The sequence below is a fragment of the Brachycentrus maculatus genome, unplaced genomic scaffold, assembly GCF_059751285.1.
Source record: "Brachycentrus maculatus isolate JH-2025_06_01 unplaced genomic scaffold, ASM5975128v1 h1tg000440l, whole genome shotgun sequence".
Lineage (NCBI taxonomy): Eukaryota > Metazoa > Arthropoda > Insecta > Trichoptera > Brachycentridae > Brachycentrus > Brachycentrus maculatus.
In genome coordinates this window covers 955,282-968,763 of record NW_028281188.1, presented here as the reverse complement: position 1 = coordinate 968,763, position 13,482 = coordinate 955,282, and the positions used below count along the sequence as shown (strand labels likewise).

Below are 13,482 nucleotides of genomic sequence, written 5' to 3'. Positions count from 1 at the left end.
ACGTGCGTCATTTTATCAACGTCCATTGATCACGAAATTTCCCTAAAAACGGAATTATCTCTACACGGTACAGGCGCGTGGGTCGGTCCTCGTAATGCGAAAATGTCTCCAATTGACTTGAATGAAATATACGTCAGCAGTGACGTCACCAAGTGGGACACTCCCGCGAGTGGAAGGAAAAACGTGCTCGAGCTGTAAATTTAGAATTTCCTCTCTTGCACCATATTGCCATCAAACTGAATTGATCATTTTATGGAGCTCCGTAATTTGAACGCAAGAAATTACGAGTCGGCGCCGAGAGGCGGTAAACCGGGGCTACTTAGACAAAAGTAAAAAATAACGCTTAAAAAATATCATACTAATGTCTGTCTAAAAGCTTCCCTCGTCCCACCATAGATGTCTCTGGTGAAGTCTAGCGAAGTCGAGCAATATATTTCGAGTTTGATCAATATATGTATCTAGAAGTTTCGAGAATTTGAATAGTGTGATTAGAATTGGCGAATGTTACACGCGCGTAAAGTGATCACTTAAACCAGCCTATGACGGTCGTAAGCTGAGAGAAGCGAGCAGACACGAGATGCAGGGCCGGCGCGGTGGAGAAATAATGGCCCGATGCAGTGTCGTACACAGATAATTAATTAAGGTAGGCAGTAGAGGTAGGTAATAAGGTAAGCGAGGTACTACTCAATACTAATCCCTTTCACTGCCTACACCGGGGTACTTCTAGAAAATTTGGTGACAGATTTACAAACTTGTATTTATTTAGATTGGCAGTGAAAGGGATATTGAAAGCTTTTAAATGTGAATTCACAGTAAAATCGAGATACAATTTTATGTTGTTTCACATTTTCAATAAATTTCGCAACTTAGTTCAACAACAAAAAATTGCTTAGCAAGAGCAGATCTGTCAGGAAGCATAGTGGGACAGCTTTCAATAATAAAACAATAATAAAAAAGGTACTACTAGGGTAGGCAGTAGAGGTAGGTAGTAAGGTAAGCTAGGTGCTACTTAGTAAGGTAGGATAGGTACTGGTGGCGTTTTAATATGTCACGCGGGTAAGTTAGGATAGGCCCTGCTTTTCTGCACATATGGAATTCACAACCTGCCTGTAAACACCCAGTCTCATATTCCTCTTCACCTATGTTGAGATGTGTACTTTTCTTTTTTTTTTAAATTATTATATTATTAATTATTATAAACCTTGTACATAATAAGCAAGGTAAATAATAAATGCAATTCCCATCTTTAAAAACAGTCACTAGTCGCTAGTCGTTAGTCAATAGTCGCCGGTCGTTAGTCGCCAGTCGCTATTGATAGCTGTCCCACCGCATGCCCAGATCTGATACAGAAGCATCTAGGCTTCCTGACGTGGCGAACGTTTTCCCGGATAATGGAGTAGCCCCGAGTGTCGGCCGGCACATGTGCTCGTACGTACTGTCCAGTTGTCTTCCCAAAGGGCACCTCTATTCATTGAATTTCCTGCGCACAAAAGCACTTCCTAATTAGCAACACTTTTGCGCAACGTGCGGCGCCGCGACATCGCAACTTACACGGAACGAATATTTACTTTTTAACTATTATTTTATCGACATATTTACTTTTTACTCAATAAAATCGTAAGTAATAAATCATTATTGTAAAATATAATATTCGCCCCGTTGCGTAATGGTCATCACGCTCGGCTATCGTACTGGAGGTCCTGGGTTCGATTCCCAGGGGGAGTCAAATAAATATAAATAAGTGATTTTCCACTCAATATTACCCTGGAATGGTACCTAAAGCGGAGGGCTAATCACCTTTCCTTCATGTGTTAACAATCAAGATAACACTGCGTTTATATGATGCAGTGCCTTATGCGCCATCTGGTGCGGATGGGGGTTTGAAGAAAATATAATGAACAATATGTTGCAATGACATAAGTTAGTTTTTAAAGCCGATAATTAAATTATTTCGATTATGTACCAATAACCACATACTATATAACCCCCTATTCTATAAAAAAATCCGTTTTTTTATTTTTAGTAAAACATAATAATTTTATTTATAATTTAAGTTTTACTTGGAAAATACCATCATTTCTTAAAATCTATTGTAACACGTGTTTCAATGCATTCCGCCTCATTTTCAAACACCGTATGCGAATCTAAGTCTAAATTTTAGAGTTGTGTCCTTGGGACGTCGAAGGTGATGAAATGATGCGGAATACACCGAAACACGTGTCACAATAGATTTAAAGAAATAGTGATATTTGCCAAATAAAACTGAAATAAAAAAATGGATGCATTTTTACCACAAAGTGCCGAATTAATTAATTAATGAAAATAAATTATTTTAATTACATCAATTTATTTTGACTCAGCCAGGAATGGAATTCGGGACCTCACGCAGTGTAGCCAAATGCCGCAGTACAGAATCGAAGGCTTTTATAAAACCGATAATTTTAAATTTAAAAAATAAAAACTCGATAAACGTCATCCAAGACGAGGAGAGCCCGCGACGTTTTCCACCCACTCGAGTTACATTACCCCCACATACGTGAAATATTCCGACGCACACCTTTGTGTCGCATTCGGAAACGGGTTTCTGTGTGTGTGTGTGTGGGCTTCCGGTTACATCTGCCTGCCGGACCGGTTAACGAGCACTTCCGGACATTCCCGTCCGGGCCGGGATAGAACTTGACACTACATAATATTAGCCGTCGTATTGTAGGAAAGTAATCACTAATCAACCATGGTGTACGAATGGGTCAAGCGTCAAACGTCATGGCTTAGTCTTCTTCTTCTCTGGTTTCAATCCTGGGATTGGTTTGCAGCAATTTCCTCTGTTCTTCTCTTCCATTCTTCCCTGTCTTGTGCGGCTCTTTTGAAATGTGCATATGATGAGCAGCGCACGTCCTAGTCTCAGCACAGGTCCTCCGGGTACTCTCGGCGTGGGCGTCCCCTCGGTCATACCCTCCATGGTGGCATGCAAGAGACCTTCTTGACGTATTACATGGCCGATCCATCTTGCACGCCTTTCGGACAAGGTCCCGAGCAGGTGCCTTCCTCCTTCCATTCCTTGGAGAACTTCCTCATTCGTGATGTGGTCTCTCCAGGAAATTCTTAAGTCTTCTATAGGACCACATCTCAAAAGTCTCTAGTCTCCGCTTATCCCTTTCGGATAGGCACCATGGCTTATTATGATGTTGAAACTGTTATGTAAAATGATCGATGGCTCAAGCCGGGATCGACTCGCGATCCCTGCCCGTACTCATACGGTGCATAAGGCACCGCGCATCGACTCAACGCGGTGACCATAATTTAGATGAACTTCACAGATATAATTGATATCGCCAAGAGTGATTAAATTGCCCCAATACAATAGGTAGTAATTTACGAAAACAGCGCTATATGAATTATCCAAATTTATTATTATTACTATCGCAACGAAGATGAAAAACTTATCGAGATGGGTATATATTGTCGGGGTAAATGTCTTACGACCCTTAATTGGCTGGTTTAAGTGATCTTTTCACGGACTGGGTAACATTCTCCAATGATTAACAAGCGTATGAGATAGAAAAGTCAGACAAAATCTGTGGTTAAGGTGATACTCGCAATAATGAAACTCAGTTAGCGGCAACGCATAGAACTGGTCGTCAGGTCACGCCCATTTTTTTTTTTAGAAAACATTATATATTTTTGTTTTTTTTTAGAACATGATTTTTTTAAAATAATTTTTTAAACTCCTTACCCCTCAATAACCCTTTTCTTTTCAAAATGAATGGAGTTAAAAAATATATAAAAATATTTTTTCTATATCTTACTTATGTACGTGTATTCCAAAAAACAAAAAAATATCCAATATAGATTCTTTAAAAAAATCGGGCGTAGAGACATGTGACCTCTCCGGTGGTCTCCGGTGGAATAAATACGCACTGTAACGCTGCTTGCGAATATCCCCTTAATCGCATTAACTACGATGAAATTCTGCACTATATTTCCTTATCAGATGATAAATGACTTCAGACTTTGTCTCAGGAAATGTCAACATTTCCTAGGCAATCCAGTTAATGAGATAAAGTTCGAAATAATTTGTAACTAGCTAATTCGCGTACTGATTAATCGATTAATTAATGAAACTAGCCACATCCTGTTTGTCAAGTGATAGAATTTTCCAGATTTCATCGATAGCTATCGCAGATAGTGTGCGTCTTTGTAATATGATGTCAGGCAATGAATCAAATAGATTTGGCGCAGTCATTTTCCGCCGTGACGTATTTCCCATTGACGATATCGTAAATTTATCACTTATTGCACAATCACTATCTTAATACAATTAATTAAATTTCTAAAGGAATGCAAAGCTGAGACAAGCATTACCGATAAAATTAAGGACGGTGTGTTGAGATGGTTTGGACATGTAGAACGAATGAGTGAGGAAAGAACGGTAAAACAAATTTATGAGGCGAATGTTATTGGTAAAAGGAGCAGAGGAAGACCGAGAAAAACTTGGCACGATCAGGTATGCCGAATACTTGAAAGCGGTCAGGTTAGGAGTCGAAACAATCGGGTGTGTATGACGAGATGCATGAACGTGGAAGAGGCGAGGAATGTTAAATTTCTACAAATCAGCGGTGTCCAAAATACAAAGGCAGTACGAGTGCGGGTATGCGACCCCGGCTAAAAACTAACCACCTCACAATCATTGCAAATGTTATCCTTTTTATCTTCTGTTAAAAGTACATACTATTTTTATGAATGAATTTTAAAATCAAACACAGATTTTTGAGTCTACCAAGTTGTATTTTATTAACAAAAACACTTAAAAAATTAATATTGTGACAAATTGTTTCGCCTAGTTAAGGCATTTTCAAACGATTGTCATTCGAAACATACGTTAATTATATACGGCTTATTTAGGAAGTCGTTCCTCAATTCGGTTTTTGGATCCGATCGATTAAGGCTAATCACACCAATCAGTGCACAAATTTGGCTGCGCGTTGCGTGTTTCTCTAGCTCCTTATATACATACATGAGAGTCGGACATCAAACACTTAAGCCGGAAAGAAGTGTAAAGAGAAAAAGCAACGAATACCAGCCTAATCGTTTACCGAAAAGTAACAGTTACCCATTAGTCACATCTCTACTAAGTACTAATCACATATAATTTACCCCTTCTAAAATAAATTAAACGGTTTTCTAGATTCTCACTATCGTAGTATGAAAATGTATGGGAGTGAAGCACGGAGTCGGCAAAAGAAGGATGAAAGTAGACTGAATGCAGTCCAAATGCGATCGCCCTTACGAATGTGCTGTAAAACGATGTATGATAGATGTTCGAATGGTGAAATAAGGAAAAAATGCAAAGCTGAGATGAGCGTTATCGATAAAATTAAGAAAGGTGTGTTGAGATGGTTTGCACATATGTACATATATAAATAAGTGCATATAAGGGAATTCCACAAATTAAATGTCGCATCTATAAATAAGTACGTATTGTAATTGACATCGGTGGTTGGAGCGCATTCAGGGGATAACTGGAGAAGAGTCGTTGCTTCCACAAGGGTCACAACCCTCAGTAATGAGGAATGGAGAAGAGATTGTAATTAGACGCTCCGATTTCCGGCTGCAGTTGACCTCTGGCGTCCAGAGGGGTCGGACGTCCCGGGCGCGTGAGAACGGGAGCGACACAAAGGTCGCGCTTTGGCAGGGGTGAAGACACAATGCGGGCAGGAAGCCGTCCTGCGTCCGGCGTCCGGTGTCCGATGTCCCCCATCCGGCACCACGCACCACGCACCGCGGCCCGCGCAAGGGTTAAACAAAAACGCATTCATTCGGCCAGTGCGTTAAGTTAAACGATTTAAACTTACATAGGGTCTTTCCATATACTGTTTCAAAAAAGTATACCACACCCATACTGAAGAGTGCTACAAGGCAAGAGTGAGGTATACAGGTGTCGGATTGCGGCCCGTGGTTAGTGTCGCGGACTCTTGAGTCAGAGTTTCTCGGTTCGAACCCACTCTACCATAATTTGATACCTATTTCCAGGGCTTTAAAAAAAACTATATACAACAGGATCTATATAATCCGAACGCCGAAAATTCACCCTCTGTTCAGACTAGTGGAGCGTTTGGATTACAGTACAGATAATCTGTGGGATATTCTATCAAATAAAACATACTTACTCGTATATGTGTAGGGAAATTTTAAATGTATTTTTGCATTTTTTTTTAAAAAATCTATTATTGTAGTTGGTCGAGATTTATTTAATGACAAGTAAAAAGCTTTGTCTCGCAATTTACGTAAAAGCATCTTCACTGGCACATGAATATCCACTTGGGTCAGCCCATTCTAGGCATGTATTGAAGGAAGACATCGCCCTTATATGGAAAATATTTGCTACTGCTTCAGCGTCAAACAGTTATTCACTTTCGACGTCACATTCATGTGTTATTTGACTTATATTTCATCGTCATTTCTGTTTTTAAGAAGCGCGGAAGGGATGAGTGGGCGTTCGGATTAATTACGTGTTCGGATTAGCAGGGGTTTCGGATCATAGAGGTCTTGCTATAGTTGTTGTTTTATTAAATAAAATTTAGTTCCACCAAGAAATGACAGTACAAAACTTAAAAAAAAAAGTTTATCTGATTAATTTTTAAAATGACGACACAACCGTTGCTCCTGCCCCCATTGTGCAATACGGAGAACATTATTAACACTTCGCTATAACCGCACTTCTTTGTAAAATACCACAATGCGTAATGATAGGTCTAATAAAAAAATAATAATGAATTCAGTTCACAGCAGAAGCGATTCTTATCACCCGGAGCTGGGGCGGTGTAAGAACGCGTGCCTGGGAACTGTCCCCGGTATCCGGCAGTCACAAAGCCGACGCTTAACCCACTGAACCGCCATCGACACGTAGAGTAATAGTAATTATTATTGCTCTGGCTGTATTCTCAACACCGTGAGAGAAAAGCGAGCAAAAAACGTAATGCAGGGCCGAGCACAGATAATTAATTAAGGTAGGCAGTAGAGGTAGGTAGTAAGGTAAGCTAGGTACTACGTACTAGGGGGTAGGCAGTAGGGGTAGGTAGTAGGTAAGCTGGTACTACTCAGTAAGGAAGGGTAGGTACTGGTTGCGTTTTTATATGACACGCGGGTAAGTTGGGATAGACACTGCTTTTCTGCCTGTATGGAAGGCACGCCCCTGCCCTTATGAGACGATGAGCGCCCAAGAGAGCTTGTACAAGTAGAGCACAGTAGTTTTGAGCGTCCGCTAAAACGAGCATCTATCATACACCTTTCAAAGGATAAACACTTAACTCAAAGTATAAATGGTCATATAGCGCTCACTCCTTTCAACAACGTCATATATCAAAAATCGTTAATTTTCAGTTATTCATGTTTACGGAATGCCCAGAAAATGTACTATATTCCATCAAAAGCGGCATACTTTTAACTTTATATTTAACCGCTACAGGGCAGAAAGTGTTGTTTTTGCATTTTGAAGAAAAGGTATTGTTTAGGTAGGAAAAGGTAGAAAAAGTATTTTTTTAAATATACTAAATATTTTTCAAATAGAGAAAAAACATTCAGGTTTTACCTAAAAAGATCTGTTGCACAGTAAAAAGTTCAATAAGTGGCTTGATATTTATTTTTAATACATTTAATTATGTTTTTAAACTTTAAAAACGATCTCCTGAAAAATCTTTTTTTTTTAACAGTCGAATTATGACAAAATCTATGCAACAGATCTTGTCATAGTTTTTTTTATATATGACGTTGTTGAAAGGAGTGAGCGATATGTGTCCCGTGATCCCGCGGATAGTGTCGCGGACTCTTAAATCAGAGTCTCTCGGTTCGAACCCACTCTACCACAATTTGACATCAATTTTTAATGAGCCGCTTAGGCTCACAGAAATATTATAAAATTTGGGTATTTTTGAGAATAATAAAAACACAAATATAACAATTTTTATAGAAAAAAATATTTTGTGCACTGAAGTCCGAGCATTATACAAATGATTGACATCGAAACCGCAATTGTACCTAATCATAAAAGGCAAAATAGAAAGTCGACAAGGTGTGGGCAGAAGACAGATCTCCTGGCTCCGGAATATACGAGATGGACGGGGATCAGGACTGTCTAGAGCTGCCCGAGACAAGGACAATTACTCTCAAGTGATAGTCGACGTCAGGGGAATTACATGACACGCACAGAAGAAGAAGAATAATAAAAAAACGCAAAAAAAAAAACAAAAAAAAAAACAAAAAAAAATTGAAAGAAGATACATGGGGTACTTACTTGAGAGTTCTCTCCATGGTGGCGGTCCGGAAGATCTCCTCCTGATCGAGCGAGAGGACGCAGTACGTGTCCCTGTGCGTGGGTGTGCCATGGCTGCGAGGTGGTAAGTTTTTGGCCTCTCCTAAAGCGGGGAACGTAAAAAGAAATGCGCAAGAATTAAACATCAGCAGCGGGTAAGGTGTGGCGGCGGACGTTGGTGCTCGGATGCTGCGCGGAGTCGTTCTATCACAGGTGTCGCCGACAGGTCGGTCGCGAAGCGTTACGGATAAGCGGATCCTTCGAATGTCATACTCCTCGAAGTTAAATCGAGTAAAAGTTCTTTATCAAATTATCATGGTGATGGAAGGCGGGTGGATATTGAATTTAAACGAATCCTAACGAGATTTCGAGTGTGTCCAAATACTTGTTCACAAATCTGGATGATCTCCAATAAGAAGTTATTTTTATTTTATTTTTCACATCTCAACATAGATGAAGAAGAATATGGATGTCTGAGCATTTACGGGGCTTAGCGATCACTTTACACACGTGTAACGTTCACCAATTCTACCCATGATTGACAACCACACTACTCAAATTCAATTCAAGCAAAATATTTCGAATTTAAAACAATATTTAATATATGTATATAAGTTCCAAGAATTTCAACGCAACTTAATTTTCTTTAAACCCAGGTAACATTTAACGTAATTTTTCGCTTAAAACACCGTTTAAGTTTTTTTTCGAAAAAATCATGGTTCTGATAAGCAAAGAGTTATTGAAAGGTAAGGAGTTTAAAAAGTATTTATGTGTATAAAAAATATTTTTTCAATAAAGATTTTTTTAAATAATTTTACAAGCCAAAACTTGTAATAGTTTTTTACTTTTAACGTTTTAACAATATGTACGTATGTGTATTTTTAATAAAAACTCTACAAACTACATTTTCTATAAAAAAACGTATAACCAAGCTACGCATCTATGTATAATACGATTTACTAGCAAGGAAATAAGACGTGTTTACTCATTTAGATCGGTAAGATTGTAGTCATTGATAAACGTAACTTCCTTAGCAACACGTTTTTATCAAATTCAACATTACAATCAACAGATAAGGAGTAAAAGATGAATGAAATTAGTAATACTCGATTTTAAAACAAATATCAAATATTTGCAGCCGTTTTCTCGACAAATGTGTGTATTACCAACAATAATGGCAGGTCTGCGCGAGTACGTAGACCAGTGGTTCTGGATCTTTTCCAAGGCAGGGAGCACTTTTTGCTTGATAGAATAAAAGAATAAATAATTTGGATAATTTATATAGCGCCATTTTCGTAAAATACTACCTCAAGGGCGCTTAGTAGGTCTTGAGAGTGAGCTTTGATACAGAGGGAGGTCACAATAGACTAAATATGGTCGCAGTGACATAAGGGATGCAAGATCCCTTGATCTAAAAAAAAACATTAAATTTAGGTTTTCATAATTTCGTGGAGCATTTGCAACAAGCTCGCGGAGCACCGGTTAAGTACAACTGACGTAGACGGTAATTCCTCGCAATCAGCTGTTCAATATCTAATCGACGATTACCGGCAGATTAGGCAGCCAGATTGCGTTATACTTTACGACCGCTCAAAGATTAACGGTTGATCTTATTTGTAGAATCTCGTTTAATCGTCAGATAAGGACTGGAGATCGGTCGGTGTCCAACGGTCGCTTGAAGATAACCCACACTGCTGTACTAGACACGGAGGCAGGGTTGCCAATCTCTGGGGAATTCCCCAAACCGCGGAGAATCTCAACACGCTTGGGGAATTTGTGGGGATTGCCACTGTGTGGGGAAAATGCGTATAAACTCATGCTTCTAGCGAGATAGCGAGAGTTTTTGCCTAGAATTTTCACTCATGAATTACATGAAATTATAGTAATTTTAAACATAAAGAGTAAATCCACTCGCAAGTAGGCATAGGCTATGAAACTTATAAAGTTGAAGCCTGAGTAGGGACATGATAAACGGTGTTGCATAAGCCGTAGCTAGATTTCAGCTTTTCACTTGACGTTAGGTAATTCAAAAAAAAAAGTGGGGAAAATGCGGGGATTTTGACATTTTACCATTTATTAATATAATAATATATATATTTATTTTTTTTACCTAGACTCCATACCAAGGAATATATATATTTTTAAATTTACTATGTTTATTTCTAATTTACTTTGTTTATATAAAGAAATAAAAAAAATAATTGTAAAATGAACTCCCTCTCTAAACGCAAGTATCTTCTTTACTAGAGAGGTAGAAACATTATATTTGAAATGTTTTGTATATTTACCAACTATTTTGTATTATTTAAATATGTATTTTGTAAAAAAAAAATTCAATGAAAAAAAAACAAAAAAACATTGGGGTTGGAACCAGGAATCCGTTGTGTACTGCCAGTTCAGCTTTTGCTGATAGGCTATCTGAATCAAAAAGGTTAAAGACATTTTAGTTATAAAAGTGAGTCATAAAAGTACAATATGTTGAGGTAATTTATAGTTTTGAGATGAGGGATTCTAACGCTATAAAGCGCCACTTAAAGACAATCGTGGGAAAAATATGCATCAGAGTAGAAACACTACAATAACCGCCATCACGAATTACACACTTCTAAATCCAGTCTTAAAAATGACATTAAACGCAAAATAATTCCATCCGCTATCTGATGGTAACAATACAAAGTATATGGCGTCTCGGAAACAATTATAATGATGCTTTTTTTAAAAAGGTCACCATCAAATTAAAATTAAACAAATATACATCTTAATGTGTGTATACGAGGGATTCTTCAGTTTATAAAATAAATTCACATTTCATATGGTGTACGGAGTGCGTGGAAATTGTTGGTATCGTAAGAGAAGGGTAATTAACTATAACTTAACTATGAGTACTTCAATGTTTTAGAATTAGTACATAAACCCTGAGGATGACAAGGTTCTTGTCGAAATCGGTTGGAAAAAGTGTACCAATAAAAAGTGGTTAAAACAGAGTTGTTTTATTTGATAAAGTTTATAAAATATGCCACAAAGTATCTGCGAAACAGTCAAGAAATGATTCTTCAGTTCTTTGGACACATTGCGCGTGGCAATGAGGGTAGCCTGGTTGTGATAGGTAGCCTGGAGGGCAAGAGAGGGAGAGGAAGATCCCCACACGATGGACCGATGGAGTTAAGGTGGTTGGAGCGCTACGTGCAGCGCAGTCAAGGCATAGCTGGAGAAGAACCATTGCTTCCACAAGGGTCACAACGCTCAGTAATGAGGAATAAGACGTAGAAGTAGACCTAGATATTTAATCATTCTCATGACACAGTACATATGAGCTCACAACAGCCATCTATGGCGGACCGAGAAAGCTTTTATTTAGCAAAGACCCTTTTATTTGAATGTATGCAAGACTCGAACCCCGAATAATTTTTACATACTGGGAAACGTAGCAACGATAGCAAGTTATCGGTAGTAGGCTCCACTTTTACCAATACTGAAGGTTACCAAAAGTAGATGAAAAAGTTATGTGGAATTTTAGTTATTCAGGTTAGGAGTCGAAATAATCGGCGGATATGTTAGAGGAGATGTACGAACGTAGAAGAGGCGAAGAATGTTTGCAAAGACAGAGTGGTGTGGCGTCCTATTCTCTCTGCCTACCCCTGCGGAGAAGCGCCGTGATGATTAATTAGTTAGTTATTCTATTGTATTTGTAATGCATTGTTTAAAGCCAATTATTCTTTAAAAAATATATAAGTAATTTCCTTATCAATATGTGAAGTCTCAGAGTTGCAAAACAAACATGATTATCGGGCCCCCTGACTTGATAGGAAGTGTTCATTCATGCTACAACTAGTAATCAATTTCTACTACTATCTTAAAACTATAATTAGATCTGATGTAATTCAGCAACCACACGGAGATGCGTAAAACAGTTAGAATCGTGTTGAAATATTAGTGAACACAAAATTGTATAAACAATAAATTATGATACACAAATGGAGATATAAAAAAAATACAATAGGAACTGGCCAATTTAGATTAATTAGAAAAAAAAACAGCTTTGCAATATAATAATAAACAAATAAGGATCCTAACCAGGACACGGCGGACTGAGAAAACACATATCAAAAATTGGACTACATGACTCCCCAGTGTGCAGATTTTGTATGGAGGATAACGAAACCAACCCACATTCTCTATAACTGTGACGCACTCGCTCGCAAACGAAGTCACATCCTTGGAGGACCACTACTAGACTCCAAGAAGGTGAAGCTCTTATCACCGAGACAGGTCGTAAGCTATATGACTCATGTAGGTCTTGAGAGTGAGCTATGATACAGAGGAAGGTCACAACAGGCCTAATATGGTCGCAGTGACATAAGGGATGCAAGATCCCTGGACCTCACTTAAAAAAATTAAAATTAAAAAGTAAAAAAATTCAATATGATGCTAATGACCAATGTGCACTAAGTTGCACTCTATACAACCAAAGGACTATCCACAGTGAAAAACATCACTCTCCACAGTTATCGCAGCTATTGTGGTTGTACACAACGTTTGATGCTACGGATCAAGCGGCTGAACGTATAGAAGATAACGAAACACCAATCCACATTCCCTATAACTGTGATAGGGAATAGAACGTATAGAAGGTTATAGGGAATAGAGCGTATAGAAGGTTATAGGGAATAGAACGTATAGAAGATAAAACTGGGCAAGGAGAACCAAACGGCAGAGCTGCCAAGTAGAATAGGACTGAGTTGGGCGGCTTTTGGCAAACTCAAACAAATTCTACAAAATAAGGAGTTCCGACCTATGTATGTATCTGAAAAGAAAAGTGTACAAATCCTGCATACTGCCAGTGAACACATATGCACTAGAGACTATGGCTCTGACAAAGAGAAATGCAGAGAAGCTCGAGTTCACACAGCGATCCATGGAAAGATACATGCTCGGTTCTAAGCCTGATAGATAAAGTAAGAAATGGAGATACCAGGAACATGACCAAAATAGAGGATATCATGGATTGCGGACAAGACTCAATGGGTGGGACATATTGCAAGACAGGACCACATCAATTTTAAGACGGAGACATTGGGAGAACTAAAGAGGCGTCGGAAGACCCCAAAAGAGATGGTCCGACGACATAGTCGCTGTGGGGGGTAGAAACTGGATGCAAGCAGCAACTGACCAAA

At 38.6% G+C, this 13,482-nt stretch overlaps 1 protein-coding gene across 1 annotated transcript in view; it reads right to left on the bottom strand.

Annotated features, from left to right (window-relative positions):
• The window catches only part of RasGAP1 (Ras GTPase activating protein 1), a 51,115-nt gene that overhangs the window by 25,716 nt on the left and 11,917 nt on the right, over positions 1 to 13,482 (bottom strand). The window contains exon 2 of the mRNA XM_088271421.1: positions 8,291 to 8,411. Within this exon, the coding sequence (XP_088127547.1) occupies positions 8,291 to 8,411 (121 nt within the window). The remainder of the gene's footprint in view (positions 1 to 8,290; positions 8,412 to 13,482) is intronic.